Raw genomic sequence first — 27731 nt, forward strand, 5'->3', positions numbered from 1 at the left:
ACATAAGGCAGCTAAAGCATGTGATGTAAATCAGTTTGAATTGTAGTAAAGTCATGGATGTATTTGTTATGTATTTATTTTTTATACAGAAAGACTAGTCACTGTTTTCATTCTGCTGCAGTCATATGTATAAGTATGTGAGGGACAGCTGGTAAAGTCTCTCTTCACTTCGCTCACATTGCCCTCCAAAGCAATTTACAGTGATTTACCCACTTATACAGCCAGGGCATTTTACTGTATCAGTTGAGGGTAAGTAGCTACTCTAGAGCACTACAGCAGGAGTGGGCTTTGAACCCAGAACCTTCATACTGCAGGGTGATGACTCTCACTTCCCTGACTGCAGATCCTGTCAACAAAACAACTGCTTTATTATGTATAGTTGAGCTTAAAAGTGAAAAATAGGCACTTAAAATACAGCTGCTGGTGTAGCGGTTGAGAGCTGATACCTTCAAATGTAAAGGTTACTGGTTTAAATCCCACCTATGGCTGCAGTATCCTTGAGTAGAGTACTCACCCTGAACTACCCAAGTAAAAATCGCCAAATTAATGTAAAATGCAGAGCTGCAAGTGTGATGTGAGTCCATCGTAAAAACAAATTCCTGAATGCAAGCGGAGCAGCGAGTCTCCATCACGCTGAATACGATGCGACAACCTGGCAGCGTTCTACTAAGCGTTAAAGGTGCTCAAAACGTACGCCTCGTGAGCACCGAGACAACGGCAGGTCCCATCTCGATCGGGAACTCGGGGGACTCCGACCCGTCCCTCGGCGTGAAGCGACGCGGACGATGCTCTCGCTGGTAATGGATCTGCACCCCGCAGACTCACGAGCACCAGGTTTGCAGTAAACCACCGCTGACACACGGGAAATAAGCATGGAAACCAAAGGATGTCGCGTGGAGGCCGAGAGCCCATAAACCAGAACCGTGTTCCGACAGACGAAGCTCATGAGCAGACCACGCATTTGTAATGTAGGCAACTTGAAATGATTTAAGCTAAACCTGTGCATTCATTATTAACTGCACCCAAAGGTTGCAGGTTCAAATCCCACATCTGGTTGTAGTACCCCTGAGCAAGACACTTACCCCGAATTGCTCCAGTAAAATTACCCAGCTGTATAAATGGGTAAATAACCATGAATCGCTTTGGAGAAAAGCCTCAGCTAGATGAGTAAACGTAGTACAGGTAAGGGCTTTTTTACCTTCTAATGAGGCATCGGTCCTCTTTCTTCCATCGGCACCTACAAATACGGGTGGAACCATGTCCACTGCAAGAGACCCTCGTGTTCATTAGGTAAAACCTCTCTCAGGAGGCGGCGGCAGCTTCGACAGAAAATACAAGGGCCACGATGTGACGTGATCCAGCACCTGACCCATTTTCCTCCAGGCAACAGCGCACACATAAAAGCGGCACTATTGTGCCCTTTGTGAGCTCTCAACACAAAGATCTCGACGGTGCACAAATGTCTCACCTCCCCAATGGTCTCCCACAGCTGGGGAATCGGGTTACGGGCCACGGGCCGCAGACTGCGCGCGCGGTCGTCCTCGAATTAAGAAGCTCGGGCACAAACTCTTGAAGGAAACGCAGAGAGGGAGGAGTGCGAGAAGGGAACGCGTTTCTCCCCTGAGCTTCGTCTCCGTCCGCCTCCCACGTTGGGCTGCGTTCGTCGCAACGTCAGAGCCAGAGCTGCTGTTCAGACAAGCAGCTGCACTTATCTAGAGATGTTCATCCCTGATTATTTACTCGTTCTCCTTAAATGGGTACAGACCCCTCAAGACAACAGCTGCCTCCAGAAGAGGTGCATTAGAGCTCTTCACCCCCCAGGCGGGGGGATCTTAACCTGGGGTCTGCAGAATAACACTGTCCAACTCAATAAAAAGCAGACAGAAAATCGAAATATTAGTATCTCACGTACCTCTATGTGGAGGGGATCACTTTTCAGTGCAATATTTCCTCCTGATTTATATGTGGGACATGTGGCAGCCCAGTGGTTAGAGCTGCTGCTTCTGGATTCAAAGGTTGCAGGTTTGAATCCTACTTCCAGCTGTAGAACCTGCGAGCAAGGTATTTACCCTAAAAATTGTTCCAGTGAAATTACCTACATAAGTAATTAATTCTAAACTGCTTTGGAGAAAAGTGTCAGATAAATGGACAGTTTTCCAGGAGGGGTCCTTGGCTGTCATGGGATTCTTGCAGGAGGTCTGTGGAGAAGGTCAAGAACCTCTGCTTTGGGGGAGGGGAACATACCGGAAAAACATTTAGTAGCAACCATGAGCTCACCTTGGAGTGACAGGACCAAGCGCAGCAGCACAGCTGTGTTTACCAAGCAATAAAGTCATCAAATCACAGCGGCGGTCGACAAAGTCCCGGTTGCGAGAAAACACCCTACTGGCGAAGTGCTGTCGGGCGCCGCCGACCATCGGGATTTTCCTCTAAGGACGTTGCGTTCGTTTGGACACGGCGCTCTGAAGTACACTTTTACCACGATTAGGCCCATTTTCCCCGCAGAGGCTGAACCCAGAGGTTGCCTGTAGCTCAAACCCGAGCTAAAACCATCACTAATATGTTTTAATCCCCAGGAACACAAATCTGTTCAGCCAAATTACAGCTAATCTGTTTGTCCAAAAATGGACTGTTTAAATGTAATTTAATTTCCTATCATTTCCCCCCAGCGAGAGCTCCTCGCTCCCTGGGCCCAGTGAAGCTGGCGTTCTTTCTGAAGTTCTCAGAGGGTCTGAGAGGAACCCCCCACCACCACCACCACCCTGGCTCCCTCCCCAAGCAGCTTTAAGCTGCCCGGAAACAGAAGAGCCCAAGAGAGGCTGGACGATGTACGAACGGGCTGGTCCAAAGGGGCCTGCCCTTCTTCTGCCCCAAAGCCCACGAATCGGGCAGCGCTGGGTAACGTTCTTCTCCATGTTTGCTTTAACGAAAGGACCAGTGGCTGTGATGGAGAAAACGCCGCTGTACCACAGCAGTACCACAGCGGGGACGCCGCCGCGCACTCCTGTACGAGCCTCACTTTCGTTCCGCTGCTGAACTTCGGGAGAAACGGCACGCACAGGCCCACGGGACAATTCATGCCCCTCCCCCAGGGGTCCACACCCAGGTGAGACCTGCAGGGAATCTTGACGTGGGACTCGTCCTGAGCCCCTTGCTGGAGGTTTAACCTGTCTTTGAACCCGAACGCTCAAAATGCGGTCAGAACGGGCCCTTGAGCCAGCGGCAGAGCCCAGGGGTGGACCTGGAACAGAGGATCTTCTGTGCAACAACAGGAAAGCCCACGGGTGCGGAGCCGGGCCTGTGCGCAGAACACACACAGCTGGCTCTCATTAGGGCGAGACGCCGCCCCCGCACCTGAAAAGCGTTGCGTTTCAACCACGGTTTCGCCCTTCCGTGGGCCTACCTGAAGAAGCGCGTGCCAACGCGGCGACCGAAGAGAGCAGTACTGGCGTTTCTCGGACAAAACGCGACGGTGCTGACAAATAAAGCTCGAGATAATAAATCCCGAAGGGAGCATGTTCCGGCGGCTGGGCATCGACCGCAAATCCGACTCGCCCAACAGCGCTGAGACATCAGGCTTTTTCAGCCACAGAGAAACCTGGTAGGGATGAGTAACAAGTAGTGGTTAAAGTCACTGCCTTGCTTCCAGAAGGGTCCTCAACGAATCCCCCCACTCCTACTGCAATAACTTTGATCCCGAACCGATATAGTAAAAATTACCCTGCTGAACAAATGGTTAAATAACTGGAAATAACGTATTAAACACACGTAACGTCGACACCTTAGAGGAAGGCGTTCGCTAAACGTACAACAATAATGAAAACATGGCAAAACCCGACGTTCGAGGCTCTGCTTGGGGGTGTCTGTATCACCCGGGCTGTCCAAAGCGGGCCCCAGGCTGTCCGACTGTGCTTAATGAAACACAGAATTGGAAACGCCGTCATCGCACGAGCATCCTAGCGAACGCACGCACACACACACACACACACACACACGCAGACGGCAGCCTGTAAATGTCGCTGTGGGGGATGTGCCTCTTCGCTGCCATTCACCTTTGGAACCAGTGCACTTGAAACGCTTTCCAGGGACAAGCTGAGCCGACGTACTTATTTATAAGAAAACACGCGAACCCTTCACAAGCCCTCTTGTGTTGGTTGCTATTTAAAGCAACGCCTTCCGGAAATGGAGGTTAGCAGGGTAAATCCTTTAGGTTACTGTGTTAGTGGGTTGAGCTGCATGGATACACACGCTGTACACAGTGTATCCTTTAGTGTGTTAGCAGGATGACATGAATGGATACATATTGAATGAATAAATGATACATTGTATCATTTAGGGTTACTGCATTAGTGTGTTGATCATAATTGATCAACACTGATACTGTACACACTGTACCCTTTAGTGTGTCAGTGGGGTGATGTGTGGATACATACTGTACACACTGTTCCATAGATGAGCGCTACTGGACTGAGATGGACAGGTAAAGAGTGGCGACACATACATTGTGTGCTTCAGGTTACAGCGCCTAGAGCATCGATCAGAATTGACACATATTCGTATATTGTACACATGGGCTGAGAGGAATGGATACACACACGGCACACATCTGTACCTTAGGGCAGTGTGTTAATCATGTGTTCATCAGCACAGGCGCACACACACACTGCTCTGGATATCGATACATGTCCCCTCAAGCTGAAAGACACAAAGAAAGAGCTGGTGCAGAAATTTGCGCACAGTATGTGGTCTTTATCACACTCCCCAATAATCACTGTCTCTCACACACACACACGTTTACTCCACCGCGTAATCCATACCCAACACGGCGGGCCCCCTGGTTTCAGGATATCAATAAATTCCAGCAATTGACACCCCCCCCGCCGGACCATTGTCTGATATGACCGATGCGGTTCCGTTCAGTATTTTGAATGGTCGATCACGGTAAACGTTGTGAGCGATCGGCGGGGACCGACGCCGAACAGGTAAGAGCGCGAGCCCTGACTGAGCACCTGGCCGCTGTTCCTCGCTCCCTCACTGCCGTCTGACAGCATCTACGTGACACCTGTCCTCGCTCCTCGGCCCTTTCCATCGCTCCCGTGTTTTCCCTGCGGGGCCGAACGTACGATCGCGCGAAGAAGCGATCAAAGCAAAAAGTAGAAGCGAAGCGAAGCGCGAGCGCGCTTTTACCGAGCCCCCGGGAGACGCGCAAACCCCACAAAGTGAAGGAGCCGCGGCTTCGACCATCGCGAAGGTCACGGGAGGAAGGAGTCCTGGCAGATGAGCCCTAATCTAACCCTCGAACCGCGGCGCGGCGAAACAACAATGCGCCCTTACCCGTTTGCCTCGAGAACTCCCACGTGTGGATTTTGTTTTTTTTTTTTTTTTTTTTTTTCCACGGCTCTATCCCCCCTCTCCAGACGAAAGTGGCGCCTGAATACGATGGCGGGAGCAGATCAGATGCTGCTCGTTCCGTGAGGAGGCTCCTTCCCGGTCGCCATGTCGGAGCGACTGCCCTGCGGCCGCCTGCGAACGCGGGATTACAGTGAGAGCGCGCGGCTGCACAGTGACACCGCGCTCGGCGCTCCGACAATGGAGGCGGACACAGTGCCTCCAGCCAGCGGCGCGGGCACTGCAAGCGCTCGGCGGGGCGAGAAACAGCGGCATCTAGCGGCAGCTTCGCGTCACGACACGACACAACGGGGGGAACTCGAGGCACTTCGGCGCGCCTTTAATTGCCGCGATGCGTTACATTGACATTTCTTTCTTTATTTAGCAGACACTTTTCTCTAAAGCGACATCCAATGAACTCTTTGTAGTGTTATCAGCGCGCCCACACACACACACACGAACAGCATGCCATGATTGGACAGATGTAGCGAAACTCTGATGCGACACCCGAAAACCCAGAACACTTAAATCTGCAAAATACAAAGAAACTAACCGTATAATAACCGCAGCGCCTGGAACTAGAGGTTAAATATGTTGGAAGATTTTACACGTGGTTTATACACACACACTTTAAGAACAGCTTGTCCCCATACAGGGTCGCGGGGAACCGGAGCCTACCCGGTAACACAGGGCGCAAGGCAGGAGGGGGAGGGGACACACCCAGGACGGGACGCCAGTCGCCGCAAGGCACCCCAAGCGGGACTCGAACCCCAGACCCACCGGAGAGCAGGACTGTGGTCCAACCCACCGCGCCACCGTACCCCCATACACGTGGTTTACATTCCAGCAAAAAAAAAAAAAAAACGCTTTCGGATGACACGCGCCTGATTTTAAAATCAAGTGGGGAAAAAAAGTTTTGTAAATAGTGAAAATATCAGTGGATGTGCGCAGGCCAGTAGCAGTGGCCTTTGGACGCAAAGACTGCAGGTTCGAATCCCATCTAAGCCTAGCGCCCTTGAGTAAGGTACTTACCCCGAAGTGCTCTCTAAATCTCCAAATATTTCAGTTGCTTTGCAGAAAAGCATAGCGAAACAATACGCAATTTATGAAATACAAAACCATGTTGACACATACTTCAAATAATGTTTCGTTCACCAAAACGAGCTTCTTCTTGCTACTATGTGTTTACTGCAAATGATATCTCTCAGCAGCAGCTGTAATGTTTAGTGTCACTGCCTTTGGGTTTGAATCCCAGCTCCTGCTGCAATACCCTTGATCATGATACTTACCCCAAACTGATACAGAAAAACTAACCCAGCTGTATAAATCACTGTAAATAGTTTATTATTGCTAATTCAGTGTTGTTCGCTTTTTGAGTCACTTAGCTGACACCCCCCCCACCCCATGAAAGGGATGCACCATTAATTTGTGATAGCGGGATCCAAGAGCAGCCTTACGCACGTGGTTCACTCATGCACCTCACCGTGACCTTTCTTTCTTCAAGGCTGATTTAGCACTCTTTCGGCATTACCTTGTTTACAAGCTCCACATTCTGCTAGGCCCTTCTCCAAGAAGGAATCTAGGAGATCTATTTCTGTCAAAGGGGACCAGAGGGACCATCTCAGCCAAGTGTAGAGCAACCAGTGTGTTTAAAAAAAAAAAAAAAAATTGTTTTGTCTTAGTAGACACCAAAATCCAGACTACTTCATTGAGACTGGCAAGGAAACAGTTTCAGCCAGTCAAAAAAGATCCATGTCCACTGCAGAGGAAATGCTATAAAAAATTAGTCACATTGCTGGGGGGGGGAATACTCCATTAAACTAAGATATCCATATTTTTTTTAAAAAAAAGAAAGAAAAAAAAACCCACTTGATGCTACATGTGACTAAATAAAAAGGTGTTCAAGGTATGTGATGTTAAGGACACGCTGTGGTATACAACGTTAAAACCTAACACATGCAAACCCCAACCATCAAGAAAGAGTCATTTCCTAGAAGAAACTGTCTGGAGGTGAGCATCTACCCCTCATCAAAACTGATATGACTGATTTGGCAGCTGCTGGTAGTTTCCATATACATGTAGTAAACCCCTGTAAAACTGTGGCTTGGGTGCCAGTCTTGTACTTAAAATGTATCCTGAATGTGTTCTTAGAAAGTTTAAATGACCAGAACAGAGGCTGGTCACTGCTGTTCAAACAAGGCTGATACCCACTCCAAGAGCTAAAAATGGTTACATTAAATGATTCAGTCAAATACCTGAGGGGGGGAGGGGGGGTGGACTGCAAACCAAATATTAACCAGTCACGTTTAAGCTCGACCCTCTGAATAGCTGTCATGTGGAAAAGTTATGGAGGTTTATAAAACCAAAGTAAACATCCTCCCTGCTATGATGGGAGTTTCCCATCATTTACGAGTCTGGAGAATTAAACAGTCCGTCATGGTTTTTCCAAAACAAAAACTAAGTTTAGAAAATCGGGGCACTAAACATGGGAGAAAAGAGAGCACTTGGGTAGGAAGCCACCATGAGCCCCCAACATGCCACAGAACTTTAACAGGATTCCATTTGTACAGAAGTGACAAACACCACCTCAGCAAGTCTCCCTCCCCCAAAATCTTGATCCCTGTAAAAGAACCAGAAATGCAGAAGCTGAATTTCCAAGACAACCGTGTGGTTTTTGTCATTTATCACTGTTTATTTCATGGAGGAGCAAAATGAGCTACTGTCACATGCCATTAACTTTTACAATGCTTTATCAGAGGGCTATCCACACAGCCTTCAGGAGCATGGGCACCCTTCCGTGAGCAATCTGAGCCGTCTAAAAAACAAGACAACAGTGACATAGCGTGAGGAGGCTGCTCCCACCCACACTTCTCTAGGAGGTCTCCACCTCTCCAGTCCATTCTGATACTGGGCAATGGTAGCTTGGCTCTGTTGCAACTCAAGCTCATTTTAGTACAGTTTACACTAGGTGAATAGAAACGCTTAAGATTGTTACATTACACACCTATATGAGTAACTGATCTGGAAGAAAAAAAAAATTCAAATACCAGAAATTTATTTTGCCAAACAGTAAAATGGATTTCTGTTTAAACTCGTTTTTCCCTTTCACCAAGATGAGGGTGACGCTCCGATACAAAAATACTCTAAAGTGTCTGTACTGTAGGGCGCCTGCATCTCAGGGTCCCCCGGACAAGGAGGACCTCAGAAGACGCACACAGACCTGGACCCCACAGCAGGCCGGGGGAGCTGGGAGCAGGCTGCACAGGAGATCCACACATGCTACAGTTCGTTGCTCAAGGAGGTGGAGGTAAAGGGAAGGAAGGATGGTAAAGGAAGGACTTTCAGGAGCTAGGTTGGACAAGTCTAGATAGATGGTTAAGGCTTTTCAAGCAGTGTTCAGCAGGTCTTGGATGGCCTTCTGCTGTGTCTCATTTAGTGTCGATACACATTCTGTCCACAGCCCTCCAGACACCTGTGGAGTAAAAATGGTATAGAAAAAAGCCAATTATCCATGCATCCATTATCAAAAACCATATGTCCAATACAGGGTCATGGCTCTCCAGAGCCTAGCCTACAAATATGGGGCATGACACAGCTACACCCTGGACAGGATGGTAGTCCACTGCAGTGCAACCACACACACACACACACACACACTAAATGCAATTCAGAAACATGTCTTTGGATTGGTTGGAAACACTCAAAATTCAGGGAAAACACTCAAAGGCCACTGGGTTAGAACCCAAGTCATAGCTCAGGAGCAGTGACACTCCAGTGCTACCCTCTGCACCACCGTAGTAACATTTCTAAGTTTATTTGGCTTGGGAGAAAAAGGAAAGCTTGACAACAAAAAACTGCAAACCTGTACTTGACGGATAACATTTGCCAGTCGTTTGCTACACCCATCTTCGCGTTTCACCGACTCATTGGCAACACCATCTGCGATGATTAAGAATATCTTGGGAAGATTCGTGTTTTCAGGTCCAAGGACAATGGGATTGTTGCTGCGGAGAGAGAAAGGATACCTTTCAGTGGGGGGGCAAGAGCTACGTTTCCAATGCACTGGCAACGGACAGATTAATGGGAGGGGCTACAACCACAATAGCTCACCTCTCAATAAGATCACACAGGAAGTTGAAGGTGTGCACAGCTTCCTCTTTGTCTTCATTTAGCGGCAGCCAGGATAGCCAATGGGGGAGGATCTCATTGACATTGACACATTCGGGTCTGTACTTCATGACCTTGCCAATAGCAGAGACGCAGTTCTCTGTGGCGTTGATGTTTTCTTTGGACTTTGAGTCTGCTGCCTGGATCACTCCCACCAGAAGAGGAATGGCCTCTGATGAGACAAACAACCATAAGTAAATTACAAAGTACAACTAATTGGCTTCATTGCTTTTCATTTCATATTGCTTGCATACAAAGACAAAGCATCTCATTTCTCATTAAAGTAACCCCTTCTTTTCTCCAAATCTAATTACAAAGTTAGGTTTGTACACTAAGCTACTCACACACTGCATCAATTCAGGGAAATTACATTGGTCAAAGATATTAGAGCAGGAGTAGGGTTCAAATTTAATAGGAACAGGTGAGAAACCACCCAAAGGTTAAAGAGCTGACCTCCCTCCAGGAACTTGCTCTGACATTTAGCTTCGCACACCCTTAACTATGGAAACTGGTCCCAACGAAGCTACTTATATCCTCTCCCATGATGAATAGTGTGTAAAATTCAGTGAATTAATCAAGCCAAAAGAATGAGCCAAACTCATAAATGCTCAAATGTGTTATGGATGAATTCTGAACACAGTACCTCTGCAGAAAGGCGTGTAGTTCTCCCCACCAAACTGGGCCATGACACCCACACCATAGGCTGCTGCCTGCCGCACTTCAGGGCTGGGGTCACATAGGGACTGCAGCATGGGCTGCAGGAAATACTCTGCGTACTTGAAGGACGAGGGGCTGCAGTGCTCCACCACATCATCGAATATACAGAGACCCCACTGCCTATCTGGCCAGGGCCTGTGGGGACCCTGTTGGAGTACAGAGGGTTTTAAAGCTTTCTTCATGAATATGATGACTTGTGCAAGGTGGAGCTCAGCTGCCATGAATATGCTTTCAGTTACAAGAAATTACTCACAATGAGGTTGACTACGAGTTGTAGGAGCTGCTCAAACCAGGGCAACACTTTCTCCTTATAGCTACTGAACACTGAATGAAGGATGTCAGACACCTTTGTCAAGATGTACACATCATTGTCATCCTACAGTAGAAAGCCAAGAACATGAGACATCAAGTTTTTAGCTCACAGTAAAAATGTCCAAAATGCCATTTGAACAGTAGGTCCTCTTCATCCAGCAAGTTGTGCATGCAACAGCCTTCCCATAAACAAAAACTGACTTGAACATGTGTAGGTCAAGTTACTGACTTCTGTATAATGTATTTCTCACTTGATAAAGAGGACATACGTACTAGGCTTACAGTTAAGTTATTTAACACACATTTCAAGCTGCCATATCTTTACTGAACAGTTTAAACAATCAAGACAATTAATGAAAAAACTATGAACCTATAAGAAATGACACTTGGAGAGTAAAAGGAGTTCCAATCACTTAAGGTGTAGGTTTTCGCTTCTGCATTACAAACCCCATTATTTATTTGCCTGCTCTTTAAAACATCTGTTACATAAAACCTTTATGACTTTGATGAAGATCAGATCACATTTTGGGAGCTATTCGTATAGAAATCTTAGATAATTCATAAGGGTTCACAAATGTCTCACCACTGTACTTGTGAAAAAACTGAACATCCTTTAGCTCCAAGTCTGGAAAAATCTTATTGTAAATTGAAGCAATGACACAGCTCATGTAAAATAAGAACTGTTTTTACCTCATCCTGTAACGTTTCTTCTACCTGTTCATCGTAATCTTCATCTTGACGTTTGGCTGAAGACAACGAAAGACACTCGGTAAAAGAGCAGACAGAATGTTACTCAGACATACGTGACTGCAGGGATCCTGTAGCAACTCACCTTGTCTAACCTCTTGGTTTTTAAAGTGTTCCTCCAGCTTGCCTTTGAGAATCCCCCCTAGTTCATCAAAGTGTTCGTTGTTCAGGCAACCATCTCCCATCAGTTCAATGCACTGGAACAGGGAAGAAGGAACCCAGTGACCAGTAAGCATATGTAAAAAAAAAAAAAAAAAAAAAAACCAACAAGTCAAGAACTGTACTACACATGGAAAAACTCTGGAAAACATATAGTAGTAGTGAAAAGTGTGAGCACACTTGGGCAACTCCTGTATGAGACAAAACTGGTCAGAAGTGCAAAAGCAAAGCAACATACAAGTGTCCCACATGTCTGGGAACTGCTGAAGAAGAGCATGCAGTGTCTCATTTGCTGCTCAAACATGTTAACCAAATGCCTTGTGACTAAAAACTAGTTTTCAACAAGTATGCACAATTTTTACTGGCACCGTACATGTAAATGAAGTGTAAGAGGAGTGTGAAGAACCCTTCCAGCACCATTACCTTGGCAAAGGAATGCATGATCTCAGAAAGGACATCAGAGTCTGGTTCTGTGCCAATAGCTTTGATGAGAGCATCACACATGAAGTGCCACATCTGGGTCAGGTACTCAGGCCCTCGAACCCGTGCGCACTCTAGAAGGAGGGGCATGGACTCAGCTGCTGCCACCCGCACACGTTAGAAGAGTGAAGGAAACAAACCGCATAAACTTCTGCCTAATTTTTAGAACCAGACTACAGATGGTCTGGAGTTTACCATCTCACCTTCTCTGTCAAGTTAAAAATGACTGACAGACAAGATTCACTGACACAATGCTGAAGCGAGCATCCTGAAAGGATATCATCATGGAAGTAGAACTTCAACAACGGGACCATCAGTTTCACAACTTGCTCTGTGTAGTCAACAAATCCTTCCTTCAGCTCCTTAGCATAGCATACCTGAAAAAGTTATTCCAGAACATTCAGAGTGACTTGGACACCTTGAATATCAAAGGAACTGGACCCTTTGACTGAACATCACTGTGGGGCCCTAATTTCATTACATTATGTTGCCAATATGAATTGGTGAGTAATATTTGTTAGAGAACCACTGCTTAAAGATATTTTCCTTATGTTCGTGTTCTCATATGTACACATTTTACACATGCTTAAAGAAACAAAGCAAGCATCAGACACCACCTTGAAAAATTCCCCATCAAGGTCTGGGACCAGCCCAAAGCCCACTTATGGCCTGATCTCTTCAAGGTCTCACCAGCATCTGGCAGGCTGTGGCCTTCTCCTCCAGCCCTGCGGTCTTGATTCCAAAACTCTGCTGGTCGCCCAGGTTGACAAATTCCCAACCATCATCTTCGCTCATGTTCTCCATATCCTGAGCTGCAGTGGGGAAGTATCACATTGTCATCAACTACTGAACTGAATTAATTATCCCTGTTTTCGGCAATGTTTGTGTTACTGTGTATTTAAATTCTTGAGGCAACAAGCAAAAGTAGATAAGTGGCTTTGAAGGGGTCAAGACACTCACTGTCCAGGAGAGCCACTTCAGGTTTGATGGAAGCTGTTTTCATGAGGGGCCCCATCACCACTGGGAGGTACTGCTGAAACTCATTCCCCAGGATCTTGCACATTCTGGCCCATGCTGAGATCATGTAGGAAATCTGAAGGTAGGCGTACAGACATCAGGTTCCACCGATACAAAATCAAGACTACAAGGTCAACTGGAATAATTAAAGGCACCACAATTGGAATAATCAAAGGCACCACAATTCAAAATATCCCTAACCTGTGGATCATCATCTTCCAAGTCATTGAAATCTGTTTGGGTCTTCAAGAGAAGCTGCATCACAGCTGCAGCATCAGGCATGAACTGGAGTATAATGGGGGAAACTTGCAGTTAAAACATCAAGACCTCATACAAGAGGATACACCATGGCCAACTTTTTTCAAACCTGTAGAAGAAAGCCAAGCATGACTGATCTAAGGTCAGTGTGAGGAACCACAGATAACATGCTCAACGTACCTTCTCCTTGCCTACAGCCAGACCGATGAGACTGATGCACTCAATGGTCTTGCCTCTAAGCAGCCGCAGTTCCTTCTGCACAGCATTCTCCACTATGTGCTTAAGGGAAGGCATGAACAGGTCGTAGTATGGTACAAACTTCTCCTCTGCTGTGTCTGCCACTGACGCAATGGATGTCACCACCTGCTCCAGGACAAGCTTGGTGCCTTTCTGTATGAGCTAGAAAAAAAACGAATGCAGGAAACATGAATTTCAGCAATAAATAGCAGAATTCAGGTCAAAGGCTGTACATTTTTAATGGCAGGGTAACCCAGCTTTCAAGATAAAGACAAAGTCACGTAATTTGGTAACAGCACTCAGAAGGTCAAACACTGGAGTGCCCTCAAATTACTGGGACCTTAATCCTAACGGTATTTTACTGTATAGGAAAACCAGCAAAAATTCTTATGTAATGTATTTTTTACCTAATTTATTTTATGTTTAGGCATGCACTATGTAGAAGAATTCTGCACGTCTCAGGTTCAGCTTAGCGTTGCTTTTATTCTTTGGTGGGTACAACGGTGGCAAGCAACACAAGCTAGGAGACAACTCAGCAGTGACTCCCCGAGCAGCATAGGCAATGTATTTTTTTTTTATACATAAGACAATGGGTGGCTTATTAGTTTGCAGCACACTTCAGGCTGCAGTCAGTTGTTGCACCACAAGGGTGTCAGATTAATGTTCCTGAAATGATACAAAATAATGACTAAGACGCTGACAGAAACAAGAAGTGGTTACTAGGGCATCAGGCATACATGAGGAAACAGAGCACATCATGTTCTATAGCATAATTCAGTACTTTTTCTCAACTACACATACAATAAAGTTTTTCAAAGTTGTTTTCAGGATGTGGGTTGCCGCCGAGTCAACGGCTATGTGAATATCACATTTTTATAGCACGACTATTTATAAACAAGTTAGATATGCATTTTTAATTTAGCTTGAATATTCCTTAAATTTTAATAACTAATCTTTCTCATTTGCAAAAGTAAAGACAAAACAGACAGGAAGTTAAGAGTTATTTGGATAAATCAATGTCTAAATTTAGTAGATGACTAACCCTGACATACCAGGTGCATTATATGAAGTCAAAAACTATAGGCATTCATTTTTATGAAAACTGTAAAACACTTTATATTTAACAAACTATGGCAGATACTTTTTGAGTTACCCTTGTATATAGGTATTTAGACTTCTATATTATAGTAAGATTTGGGACTGTGGATGTGCATTGTACCCAAGATTTTACAGGAAATTAAGAAATCATACAACATGCCTTTTTTTAAAACCCTAGTTATTAAGTGGCACATGATAGTTTCATTAAGTGCAGGAGGCTGAAATGGTAGTACAGCGGGCACATCGTGCAAAGACGTTTTTTTGCGCTAATTGCCGAGTTATTTTAGTTTGTGCATGTGTGTGACTGCACACTCTATGCTTCCAGAACGGTTAAAGATCTCTGTGACCCTAAGACAGACAAGCAGTAAATGACAATGTGTAGTACCTCCTGCAGCTTGGCTACCATGATGACATGGAGATGCTGGACCAGGTTGTCTAGATAAGGGATCAACAAGGACTTGGGGCAGTCCTCTGTGAAGTTGATAAGTGCAGCAGCTGCATGGGCCTGGACACGGGGGTTGGACTGGTCTTCCATAGTCTGAAGAAGGGAGGAGATCACCTGAGAAAGAGGGGAAGAAAGGTTAGCACCTGACCTGAGTGGCTATCTTTCAGATTACACAATGCTACCGAGGTACCTTATCGTGAAACTTTTTCTGGAAGGTGGGTGCAAAGTCTGTGGCCATCTGTCCAATAGCATTGCAAGCAGCGTAACGGACTCTGGGATGCTAAAGAGACGAACAAAGGAATTCAAGTTGAAACTGAGTTTGTGTACCTCAACCGTATGGCAAAACAACAGGAACTTGACATTTTATGACTCACAGGGTCTTGACAGAAGAGAAGGACAAAGTTGACAATCTCATTGAGGATGGACTCCATCTGTTGGTGACAACCCTCACCAATGGCTGAAAGGGCCATGAGCCCAGCATGCCGGTACTTCCAGTCCGCTTTTGAGAAAAGCAGATTTTTTCATAAATTTAAAAAAAGAGAGCATAACTGAACAGCAGCACCTTGAGAACAAGAGGAAAGCCTGTATACAGCTGCTTTGACACTGATCCATAGACGGTTGTCATAGTAAACACCACAGAACTGTAAACACAGATCTCTTGTGTGGGTTTGACAACAATTTGAGTAATACTCTAGGCTGTTGATACTGTGAGTTTGCATTTGGGCAGATTGGGGGCACACTCACGGTTCTGTAGCATCTGCATTATATGCTGTTTGATCATGGGGAGGACAGTCTTCCCCCCAAGTCCACAGGCGATCCTGTCCAGGGCGCTCTCCCCAGCCACTGCGTTACTGTGTACAGAAACGTTCAGATCAAGCCGGAACAGGGTGACCAGAGTGCAAGTGCAACTCTGCCTACTCCCAAACTCCACTTCATGATACATATTTTTTAAACCACACCCCATTATAAAAAAAAAAAAAAAAAAAATTCCTTTAAATGCCAGCAATCTATTATATTCCTCAGATATACGTTTGGTAACCACTAATGAATTGGTTCCCCCAAAGATACAAGTTAGCAGCAGTGTTTGTTAGTTGTACTGGAGGGCTGTACCTGTCGAAGTCATCATCCTCTAGTTCATCTGCCATGGCCCATTCTTCATCCTCCTCCAGATCCACCATCATGGCCAGCATCTGGGGCACTGTGTACACAAACTCCAAAGTTTGACCTAGGCCATGGTGATATCCCACCTAGACTACCGCACCCCCCATCTGTTTGGTCATCTAACCTCCACCATCAACCCTCTCCAGATGATCCAGAAAGCCAGTACACGAGTTGTGTCCAAGCTGCCAAATATTTCATTCCTATTCATCTGCCCCCCTCATCTCTCTGCCCCACTTTCCTGTAGTTTCCCATTTCAAGCTCAAGACTCTGGCTATGGCCTATGAGGCCATCAATGGATCTGCTCCCCCAATACCTACAGGACATGAACGCCTGCTACGTCCCAATCAGACTGCTGCACTCCTCTACGTCTGGCCACTTGGCGGTCCCATATAGAAGAGATCCAAAATAAAAGAATGTAGGTTCTCTGTTTTGGTTCAAATGTGGTGGAAAGAGCTGCTCCTCTCACTTAGGACTGCTGAACTATCAACATTCAAGAAGTCTCCAAACATAACTTGGAATTTTTTTTACCTGACCTATTTGCTCTATACACTCAGTATATTATCTATCATAAATACAATTATTTGAAATGTATGCTGGCAAAAAATGATATTGTACTAATTGACTACAGTTTCTGAATCGCATGTCTGCCCCCGTGTCTCAGTCTTGGTGGAATACACTTGTTTACTCTAAGTTACACAACACTTTGGAGAAAAGCATCTGCTAAATGAATAAATGTAAAACGATATTCAGACTCTGAAGGGACTTGTTTAACTTTTTCAAATTTAAAATTATTTATTTAGCAGACGCTTTTCTCCAAAGCAACTTCCAATGAACTCTATGTAGTGTTATCTGCCCACACACCTTATTCACCAAGGTGACTTACACTGCTAGATACACTACTACTCACTCTGTGTGTGAACCTGAACAGCATGTCTATGGACTGTGGGAGGAAACCAGAGCACTCAGAGGAAACCCACGCAGACATGGGGAGAACATGCAAACTCCACACAGACCGAGTGGGGATCGAACCCACATCCTCTTGCACCACCCAGGCACTGTAAGACAGCAGCACTACTGTGCCCCCCAAGTTCATGGCCCTAACACCAGCAACGTTTTACAATGTTTCTTAAATTTTCAATTTTGCCCTTTCGTGGTGTCAATCGTGTGAGCAGTCTTGCGGTCAAATTCTTCACAGGTATGAAAACCTTGCATCAAGAGCTTGCACACATCTTTTATTATGTACATAACAGCAACTGAGCAGCCACGACGATTGCAGCACTTGCTTATCACCTGCTGACAACTACCACTGTTGCCGTTGCCAGCTTTGGTAACATTGCACAACACGTACCTATTAATATCTACTTCGTGTTATTAGTGCAGCGTTTTCATTTGAGGAATATTTACAATATGTTCTAAACAACTGAGGTGTCATGTGAGGTCACTGTGGGATAATTTCATTTGGCACAATCTGAAAAGGCTTTAGCACTTATGCTATACACTTGAATTATAATGTTAAATGCAGACCACTGCAGTCCTGATGCTACCTCACACCGTAGCAGAAAGACCGTGGGACCCTCAACACGTCAGGTTTGACAGCAGTTGCATTCGCCACATGCTCCATTAATCTGCTCATCTAACTGGCTATTCTCCACCTCTCATTTAACAAGTGCTACCACAGGTAAGTGGGGAAAAAAAGTCTGAAATCTGCTCACAATTCAGAACATGAGGTTCAGCTTCATGTTAAGTAGTATGTTACCTAATAAGGAACTGTAACAGCACTAGGACTGAATATAAGGCTGCACTATCCTATAGTAGAGTGCTGCCATCTTAGCCTGTTTTCTTACTTGCTGACACATGCAGTTACACTTTCCTCAAAAGTGTTAGAAACTGCTTCTACCCAGAAACCAAAATTAACTCCCACAGCACAGTAGTGGTCCTTACCGCTCTGGGCTACAATGCTCGTGTGCTTCCTGAGCATGGGGGCCGCAGTCTCGGACAGGGTGACAATCACTTCCAGGGCAAGCTGCCGCTGCATGTTGGTCAAGTTGGTGTCAGCACAGAGCTGCATAAGTGTCCCAGGTACAAGACATAGACCAAAAAATAAAAAGCGTTACACAGCTGCTAAGAATATGATTGTGACTAAGGACAGCATTCTGAACAAGTGCACTGTTGGACCAATAATCACCCCAAAAGGAGATTAAAACCATGCATTTGGTCTACCAGCTTCCATGTTCTGACCAAGGTGCTCCAACAGTTATTCAGAGAACTAGCATCCAAAGCCAGGTTCTTCCAGCCTCTCACCTTCAGGCTCAGCTGTAGTACCGCCTCTAGGTTGGGCCGCAGGTACTTGGGTGCCGTGTCTGCAATTTCCACCAAGGACTTCAGCACAGAGTCATCTCCCCTGTAGCAGGACTCATTCACTGCCTGTGACAGAGCAAAAACAACAAGACTTCAGAGTACTCAATTACATCAGTAATATGAAGACATCACGCCAGAACTAAAGTAAGCTAAGTCTCTGGACACGTGGATGCTGACAGTCACCTGGAGGATGCCTGGCAGCAGGTCGGCAAAGTGCTTGAGCAGGCCGGCATTGTTCTCGTTGGACAGGACGAAGGAGGCTGTTGCTCTGGCTGCGAGTGTGCGGATCTGAAGCGTAGACAGGTGGATCAGCAAAAGGTTTCATAGCCGCAGAGATGAAAGTTTACCCCAAAAACAAAGATTTTGGAGAATACTCTTTAATTCTGAACTCTGTTCTAAAAATTAACTCCTTTCACAACCTGACAAGGATAGGAAGAAGTTTCAAAGAATAAAGTTTAGAAAAGAAAACATTAAGCAGGTTGACAGATTAAAGCAATGAATACCACACACAACCCATAACATAAGTGAAGCTGCCTCCTGGGACCTGAGAAGAGCAGAAAGAAGTGGAACAGCTGCTGATCCATTTTTCAGCGATCACATCCCACCTTGGCCAAGATTGGGGTTAAGTAAAAAAAGGAAATGCACAGCAGCCCTAGGCACTACTGTTGACTGGCAGATTAAACCCCCCATACAGCAAAAATCGTTTGCAGTATATCCACAACTAATTCAAAAAGGCAATGGCAATCGCTCTGAATGCTCAAGGGCACAGTGTGCCGAGAAGGCACAGAGCTCCTGATATTTAATCTGTGGACACTTCCACGTGCATGGAAGGAATCTAGCTTTTAAAAACGTTAACATTTATTTATTTAGCAGATGCTTTTCTCCAAAGCCACTTGCAATGAACTCTATGTTGTGTTATCAGCCCACACAGCCTTATTCACCAAAAACATCCACTTCCTTCCTCATCAGTTAGGGTCAGATGTGGTGAAATATTTTGTTATATAAATGATGGAACTGTTTGTGCTGATTGAACAGTAGAAGAGTCCACAACAATTAATGTTTAAGCAGCTGTTGGACTGATCCATTTTAGCTTAGTATGCACCTAACTACAAACAGCAGACTGGCATGCCTGTAGACCTTTCCTTTGACAGCAGGACTCAAGGGTCACAGTCTGCAAACGAAAGGCAGGACAACTGATAGGAGCCTTGCTGCCGTCTCACCACATGGTCTCCCTCTCTGCAAAAATCAATCAAAACAAAGGTCAGGGGTCACACAACCCCACAGAAGCCCTCCTCACCTGTAGGTTTTCTTGATCCTGCATGCACTGCACCAGCATGCGCTTGATCACTTCTAAGTAGTGCTGCTGCTGATTGCCAAATATGCCAGGAAAGTTCCTGGGGACAAAAGATGTGTCAAACTGAGAAAAAGAGGCATGAGTTCAGTTGGGCTATATATGGCTTGACAGTTCATATAACCTTCCATTTTATACTATAATGGAAAACCAGGAAGTATGATAATACCACAAGTTTCACTGTCAGTGAAAATCTTGTATACCTTTTTTTTTTTTTTTAAACCCAGTAAAAAAACTAGATGCTGGACAGAAGCAATTTGGGCTTAGCATCTTGCACAATAGTACAGCACAGCCACTTCCCAGGACTTGAACCAAAAGCAGTGTTGCAAGCACACTCTCAACCCCAGACAAATGAGCCGTAAATTTTAACAAGGTTCCTTTAGCATCTCGGGCCCTGTGGAAAAACCCAGCTTGTAGTAGATGTGCCTCAAATCAGCACATGACTGGTTTCCTCACCAGAAAATGTGCAAGGCTGATTCTCGAAGGTCAACGTTCTGAGAGCTGACCGAGTCAAACAAGAATTTCAGCACCTCAGGCCACTGGTTGTTTCCCTCGTCATCTGCAAGGACACAAGCAGAGCTCACAGCATGTACAAAGGCGCTTAAGAGATCAATACCAAACCGTAACGCTGGGGCGATAAGACTCAAGGGACTCATTATCTGCTGCACATTTAGATTTACACACCTTACACATCACCTGCCCACAGTTTGTTTTTTCTTTTTTTTTTAAATGAAGCTGCAAAGGCAAAGAACCTTATTCAAAAGCACAAATGTACAGTTTTGTTTTCTGCCTACAGATCACTTAAAGCTAAGGACCTCATTTATACAGTGTGCTTGGATTTGAAACAAAGTGTTAGTATGCAATCAGTATCGCCAAACAAACATACTACCTGGGGGGCAGGGGACAACCTCTTGTCACAACAGCTGAATGCTTTCTTGGGACACTTTTTCACAACACTGTGGACTCAAAGTCAAACGGAGGAGGATATACAAACATGACACGTGTGGACTCCTACCGATGAAATTGCGGGAGAGCTCAGCAGCAATGTCGCAGACCTTCTTGCGGATGGAAGGCGAGGTCTCCGTCTGGATGCCCACCAGCAGCTCGGTCTTGATAGCCGTCTGCATGTCTGGCGAAAGGTGTGGGTATGTCTCGTCAAAGGAGGAGGAGAGCAGCCGTCGTAGCAGCACTGCCGCCATCTGCTTTACCTAAGTGGGTAGTAGGGTACATGGAGATTCATTTCAAAGAGACATCAGCGCACGACAATGGATACTGTTCAGGTAGCACGGCCCTACCGACAGGCTGCATGCAGTTCAGAGACAGGAAACGAGAGCAGGATGCACTAAAAATATGCAAGGATGTCACAGGAGCAATGCAAGGGACAGCACACGATCCCGCAGAGCATTAAGTATGCTAAATAAATGTAACGGGGTAAGCTGCCCGTGGACAAACAATTACATGCAGACCCCAATGTCTCATCTCCCATCATCTGCCACAGGAAATTATATTTACAAAATGTAGAAACTGATGTTGACACAATTTAGCTCTTGTAACAGAAATAAAATGTCAAGGTTGGTGAAGAAACTGCCTAATTTGGGGGACGGACGGACGGACGGAACTGCAGTATGTGGAACGCATTCAGAAGCAAAGCCCATGTCAACAGGGTGGTGTAGGGGCAAGAGCCGTCTCCATGCAACTGAAGCACATGGGTTTGAATTCGTTCTTCTGTAGTACCCTTCAATGAGGTACTTACCATGAATCGAGTAAGAACTACTGAGCTGTTTCAATGCACAAATCACTTAGTCAGTTGGAGAGAAGCACCAGCCAAATGAATAAATGACAACAATAGTAATGGGACCCTGGAAAGCAGAACTTCCCTCTGAAGACAAGGCCAGCCTCAGCTGGGTCCACCGGAACAGGGTGATGTGGACCTCATCCACATCATCCCATGAACTGCTTACTCCTTTCAACCATTATTGCCAACAGTGATAAGAGCCCTAACATCATTTCCAGAATATTAGGGTGGAGCAGATGAAGGCTAATGCACTCAGCGCACATCCTGAATTGGACTATTTAGTTACAAAAAAAAAAAAAAAAAAAAAATTAATAGGAGATCAGGGACTTATACCTCATGTCACAGTTCCACCTAGATATTGAAATGTGAGACCAAGAGGTGACAAGACTTATGTTCAGGTGATTGGCAGATCTCAGTATACCCTCAGCTCCCTGGCGAGGTCACAGAAAGCACGTACCTCCTCGGCAGCCGATGCATCTCGGACTGCCTGCAGCAGGAACGTGATCTTCGTCTGTCCGGAGATGTTGTCGTACATCTCCTGCGTGAGAGAGGCAAGACACACTCAGATCCAACAGATGCGTACATCAGTCACTGCATTCTGAACAGCTCTCGTACACCGAAGCGCTTGTTACATCAGCCGGAATACAAGAGGAGAAGAGGTAATTTAATGCACGTGTCCTCAAGAGAGAACGTGTGCGTCTTTCAAAGGCATTTCTGCTCCAAACTGCAAGGCGTTTGGATTAGTTCTCATACCCTGTGACACAAGACACCAAGAATGTGAAGACTGCAGTGGGCTGCGCGTCAAGCTTGCTTGCTTCTAGGGCCCGGTCACATGACGGAAATGACATCCTCCAGCCTACTAAATGTACTCATCCAGCCGGACTCATTTCTCCCAATGTTTACAGTGTTGTCCGAAACGTGGAAAAGCATACGTAAGACAACCGATCAAAGAGAGACCGTAAACCCAAGAGCTTTCCCCTCATTCGCAGACGTCCCAGATATGAGCAGAAGAGACTGAGCTCATGTCCTCACCGGCCGTAAAATGACACGGCATCGTCGCTTAGCGAATAAAGGGACGCAGGCGACTTCTGAAAGCACCGGTCACAGAAATCCCAGAGACAAAAGCTGGCGCCTGTGCGCAGTAAGAGAGGGCCAGAAGTGTGACTGTCGCCCTGTGTGGGACTATAGAGGATTTGCTGAGGGCTTTATTAGGGCCGCCAGTCATTGTCTTTGCTGGAGATTCTGCTGACCCCAACGAAGGGACGTCCGCGATAAAGACTCAGCATCCGCATCCAGCGGCCGGACCCGGGGTTCACCATCCATTCAGCACGGTACTCCACGCTGCCCTTGAACTGGAGGAGGGGATTATCAAAGCAAACCAATGCAAATCCTGGAGGCCAACACCAAAAACTAACCTTTCAGAGTGTGACCGCACATTTTGTAGGCGGTGTAGCGGACAGACCTGTACCCAGTCCCTTCAGGCCACAAATACTACTCCTCACTCCTGCTGTGATACCCTTGGTAATTGTACTAATGCTGAATTAAAATGTGGTAAAAACACCCTACTGTATAAATACTCAAGTCGCTTGAGTAAAAGCACCGTTTATTGCCCTGCATTTTGTTATTAATTCATCGTCAGATGCTGGGAACTTAAGAGCAGTTATACTTCTGAAAGAGAATCATTGGAGGCGTGAGACACTGGTCACTGTGAGGACGTGTGAGATTTTTCCATCCACCCACAAGAAACAGAACTTCCACGCACATAAGAGACTGGAGTTTGAAGTTGGACCCTGCGCTGCGAGCTGAGCTCTCAGCGCTCCGGCGAACCCGGCTTTCTGTCCCGTTGTACAGCGAACAGTGGAAAACTAGCCGAAATCAAGACCGCGAAAAGCGCCATGAATTAAGGCGCGCGGACATCCTTCAGCCCGCCGGTCAGTCACTGGCTCGCGCGAACTTCAGCGCGCGCGGTCCAGCACGATTCGCGCCACTCCCCCGAGCGGCGCTCGCGCTGGAGACGCAGCCGCCGCTCACTTAGCAACATGCTAACGCTAGCCGGTTAGCTTCCCCTACAGCCCGCCACACGAAGCCGCACCGCCACGCCACGGTACGTGCTCGAAAACACAAGCCGGCAGCGCACCGGCTTTTCTAGAGAGGGAACCCCGAGCGGGTCGCTGTCCGTTGGAGACGTCGCGACGGCGGAGCGGCTGGTGGCCGGAGCTTCGGCCGCTCGCTGACTTGATGATCGGACGGGACGGTGCTGGCTCACACGTGGGCCGGGCCAGCGCGGACACCACGCTCCAGCGAACCACACGATGATCTAAGTCGCCGGCGCTCGGCAACCAGCCGAAAAAAGACTCCCCACAAAGCGCGGCGTACCTCGGACTGCTTCCTGACGCTGTTGTCAGGGCTCATCAGGTTGCCCAGTAAGAGGTGGAACTGCTGCTGCTCCGCCATTGCTGCGAGATCCGAAAAGAGAGAGACCAGCAGCTCGGGAATGAGCGAAGGCAAAGCCGGCGGGCGTAGCGACCTCTCACACCACACGTCAGCTCTTCAGAGCTCGGATTGGACAGTGGGCTGAAAAAACTCTCCGTGGATTGGTGAAGCAAACGCGATGCGACTGTCTGGTTGGTGACCATCCCCTGTGAACTCATCAATTTAGCGTTGGGTGACGCCCATTGAAAATGTTTAGTTTTAATTGGTGAATATGAGCGTTTGTCAGAAAATTCCGCGACGTCATTGGTCGGCGGCGCAGCTCTGCGCGCGTAAATTTGTGCGGGCGGGGACGTCGCGGCAAAATGTTGCAATGGAAAGCGCGGGAGAATAACACGTTGAACGCAAGAGTGAAGTTGCTGAAGCTGTACACTAGACAGTGTATGTTTTTAAAAGTTCTGAGTGAAATGGCTCTTCTCGGTCAATGATAAAGTGTTAATACAGGGTAATAAGAGTGTAAAATCATTGATGGTAGTGATGAAATTCTTCCAGTCTTATAAGTTATAATTGCAGGGAGAAGTACATCCATTCGGAACCACTTGTCCCCTACGGGGTCGTGGGGAACCGGAGCCTACCCGGCAACACAGGGCGTACAGCCGGAGGGGGAGGGGATACACCCAGGACGGAACGCCAGTCCGTCGCAAGGCACCCCAAGGGGGACTCGAACCCCAGACCTGCTGGAGAGCAGGACCCAGTTCAACCCACTGCACCACCGCACCTCGGTATAGCTATTAGCTCAGTAAAAAGAGTTGAGAATCAGGACGTTCTTAATTTAGGTGTTTAGAGGCCTCAGGAAATAAAACAGTTAAAGAGGAATTTAGTAATCAGATTCCCTCACATTCCCAAAATACAAACAGATTTAATTCATAGTGTCAGTTTCAGTCTACAGCTTTTTTTTTTTTTTTTTTTTTTTTTTTTTAAATAATAAAACGGGCAGGCTTTTGAGCCTTTATAGAAACCCTGTGAACTGAGGTTTTCTGTACTGGAAGCCTATTATTTAAAAGTGATTTCAAATGGCAAACTTGGTACTGGTGCCCAATATTTTATAAAATCTTCTCATCCCCTTGAATTTTTCATTTATTTACATGTCGTAAAAGTTTTTCATTCATTTTCTCTACCCAAGAAGATTTTACTGTTTAAAAACAATCTGAGTCTAATGATATTATATGGAGCAGTAAAGTCTTTGATGAAAAACCACAGTCTGTCAGTAGATAGACAATGAAAGCAAAATCCATTGATTTTCATTATTATCAGAGTGTTTGAACCCATCCAACCTTTTTTGGATATAGGGTCACCTAAAGCCAGTCACAGGTGCTACATCGAAGACGGAGCACCACACTATTGCAAAATCATCTGCAAATCTATGAGAAATGTAAAATTTTGCAGCTCCATGTTTCCTCATAATGTTACTTAAATCATATAGAACATTATAGTGTTTCATTCAGCAATAGGTTCATCATCCTGAGTGCCCTCAATTTTTATAAATATTACAGCGTTTGTTTACACCATCCAGACTGAGCAAGTAGCACTAATCATCACATAATTCACCTGCAAGTTTTAAAATAGCGCAGAATTGCTTTTCGTTTAAGAGCCCACGGCTTCTCAGTTTCATTTAAAATTTCTTACTTGTGACAATTCCTCAAGGTTCCTCAGGCTTCTAAAAATAAAACTATGCTCTGACCCACTTATACCACACTGTCAGTGCTCCGTTGCACCAAAGGCACAGAACGCGTTGCAGGTCATAAAAACTGAAGAATGGTAGTGTGTCGGGATTGCCTACACATCTCAAATGATTCATTTACAGGATTTCTCAGGACAGACTCCCCCGAGCAAAAGCTATATTTGGTACAGTAATTTGATCAGAAGCACTGATCTGATATTATGTAGATTTTAATTTTCTCTTGGATTTTTACTTAGTCCCCCAGTTTAATATTTTTTTAATTAAATTATTTTCAATGTCAAATTAACAAGACTGAAATCAACCTGACCCAGCTTGTTAACCTTCACTGTACGATGTAGTTATTTGCTCACTCACTCACTGTCATTAGTCGCTTTTCCAAGTGATCCAGACCCTATAAGGGATGCACAAAGCTGAGTAGTGTGCAGAATGTCCTGAATGTGATGACAGTCCATTGCAGGTTAGCCACACGCGCTCACTAATTTAGAATTAGCAATCCAGCCGAAACACACCGTTGGACAGTGGGAGGAAACCAGAGCATCCACAGGAAACCCATGTGGACAGGGGAAGAACATGCAAACTCCGTGCAGTGATATTCTAACCCTAACCCATACAGCCCAAGTGAGACATCAGCATTACTTGTTTACTGTGCTGCCCACTGTAAAGTGTATTTGAAGAAAAATAACTGAGGACATCAGTAATTAACCAAACCATTTGCTTCGAAATATCACCATTCAGCTGAGAACTTAAAGAAACCCTTCCTCTAAAGTGGGAATAAACAATATCATACATTACGATATTTGTTATACAATTATATAATGCATTATTGTTTTACAGAAGTTCTGAGTTGCTATTTTGAAGTAATTATTTGGCTGCTGTATTCGGCGGTTTCAGATGAAGACCTTCTGTGAAATTTGCAGGTTTGATGACCTTCTGGACCAGGGTTGGTCACCAACAACATAAGTCGATGTGAGTGAGAAGCTGCACAGAGCTGCTCGTGAGCAGAAGTGTCGCATGGTGTCACCAGTCTCTTTGCGGTGTGCAAACGGAGAGATTTCATGGGCCAGACTGACAATAGTATGAGGTCAGTGGCTATTCACAAATAAGTAATGAAATAAAATTCAGATGATTTCACTATCTTCTGATTAGTAAACTTTTCCCAGCAAGCATATACAAATATTTCATAATACATAAAATGTTATGGAGAACATTTACCTCTGAGAGACAAGTATTCTGTTCAGGGCACCTTGTCAATTAATGATAATTTCCAGAAATTATAACCACATCATATTGATTTTCTTCAAGAAATTACCAGTCTGCCCTTGCTAATGAATTCCAGAAGTAATATTTAAAATATTGTTAAATAAAGAGGCAGTAAAGCTTTTGATTTATTTATAAGGAATAATTTAAATAAAATGAGCCTGTTTTGTTTTGGTTTGGTCACTGCTAGAGCTTGAATCTAATATTTTCACAGATTCAGGTCCCAAGTGGTAAGATATTGAATTCAGAAAAATCTGAATCTGATTAAACAGAAAAACAGTGAATTTGTATTATGTTCTGTATAAAAGCAAATAAACCATTCAGCCATCCAGCATGCAGACCTGCAATACCTTATAAATTTCAATAACAGAAAAGTAGCCTTTTCTGCCTTTATATTAAAGTCTTCTGTGTGTCTCTATATTTCTTCAGACTAATTTAATAAAACATTTTCCTGTATTATTTTATTATTTGGCCCTCATTCTTCTGAAAAAAAGTATTTTCATGTACAGTATGTTTTTGATTCATGGTGGGTGATGTATATATACTATAAAATATTAACTAATTTCATTGTCATAATTCTAGGCAATCGCACCAAATGATGGGTGTCCTGAAA

General features: G+C 45.4%; 2 protein-coding genes across 3 annotated transcripts in view; both read right to left on the minus strand.

Moving 5' to 3' along the window:
• LOC108918329 (FERM, ARHGEF and pleckstrin domain-containing protein 1-like) overlaps nucleotides 1-5575 on the minus strand; it is a 74949-nt gene extending 69374 nt beyond the window's left edge. For both annotated transcript variants that reach the window (XM_018725469.2, XM_018725461.2), the window contains exon 1: nucleotides 5335-5575. The gene's annotated coding sequence lies outside the window, so the exon portion shown is untranslated. The remainder of the gene's footprint in view (nucleotides 1-5334) is intronic.
• Nucleotides 5576-8059: 2484 nt separating this feature from the next.
• Nucleotides 8060-24144, minus strand: kpnb3 (karyopherin (importin) beta 3). The gene is made up of 26 exons (XM_018725973.1): nucleotides 24067-24144; nucleotides 22148-22228; nucleotides 20911-21103; nucleotides 20352-20454; nucleotides 19842-19938; nucleotides 18728-18832; nucleotides 18488-18610; nucleotides 18128-18248; nucleotides 16136-16223; nucleotides 15770-15876; nucleotides 15400-15524; nucleotides 15216-15305; nucleotides 14966-15139; nucleotides 13426-13644; nucleotides 13189-13272; nucleotides 12931-13063; nucleotides 12661-12782; nucleotides 12251-12347; nucleotides 11914-12086; nucleotides 11417-11528; nucleotides 11275-11330; nucleotides 10526-10648; nucleotides 10199-10418; nucleotides 9499-9727; nucleotides 9251-9392; nucleotides 8060-8860 (listed from the first exon to the last, which is right to left on the minus strand). The coding sequence occupies exons 1-26, from the start codon at nucleotides 24142-24144 to the stop codon at nucleotides 8774-8776; spliced, it is 3282 nt and encodes a 1093-aa protein (XP_018581489.1). The 3' UTR covers nucleotides 8060-8773.
• Nucleotides 24145-27731: the final 3587 nt, after the last annotated feature.

The sequence above is a fragment of the Scleropages formosus genome, chromosome 14 (genome assembly GCF_900964775.1).
Source record: "Scleropages formosus chromosome 14, fSclFor1.1, whole genome shotgun sequence".
Lineage (NCBI taxonomy): Eukaryota > Metazoa > Chordata > Actinopteri > Osteoglossiformes > Osteoglossidae > Scleropages > Scleropages formosus.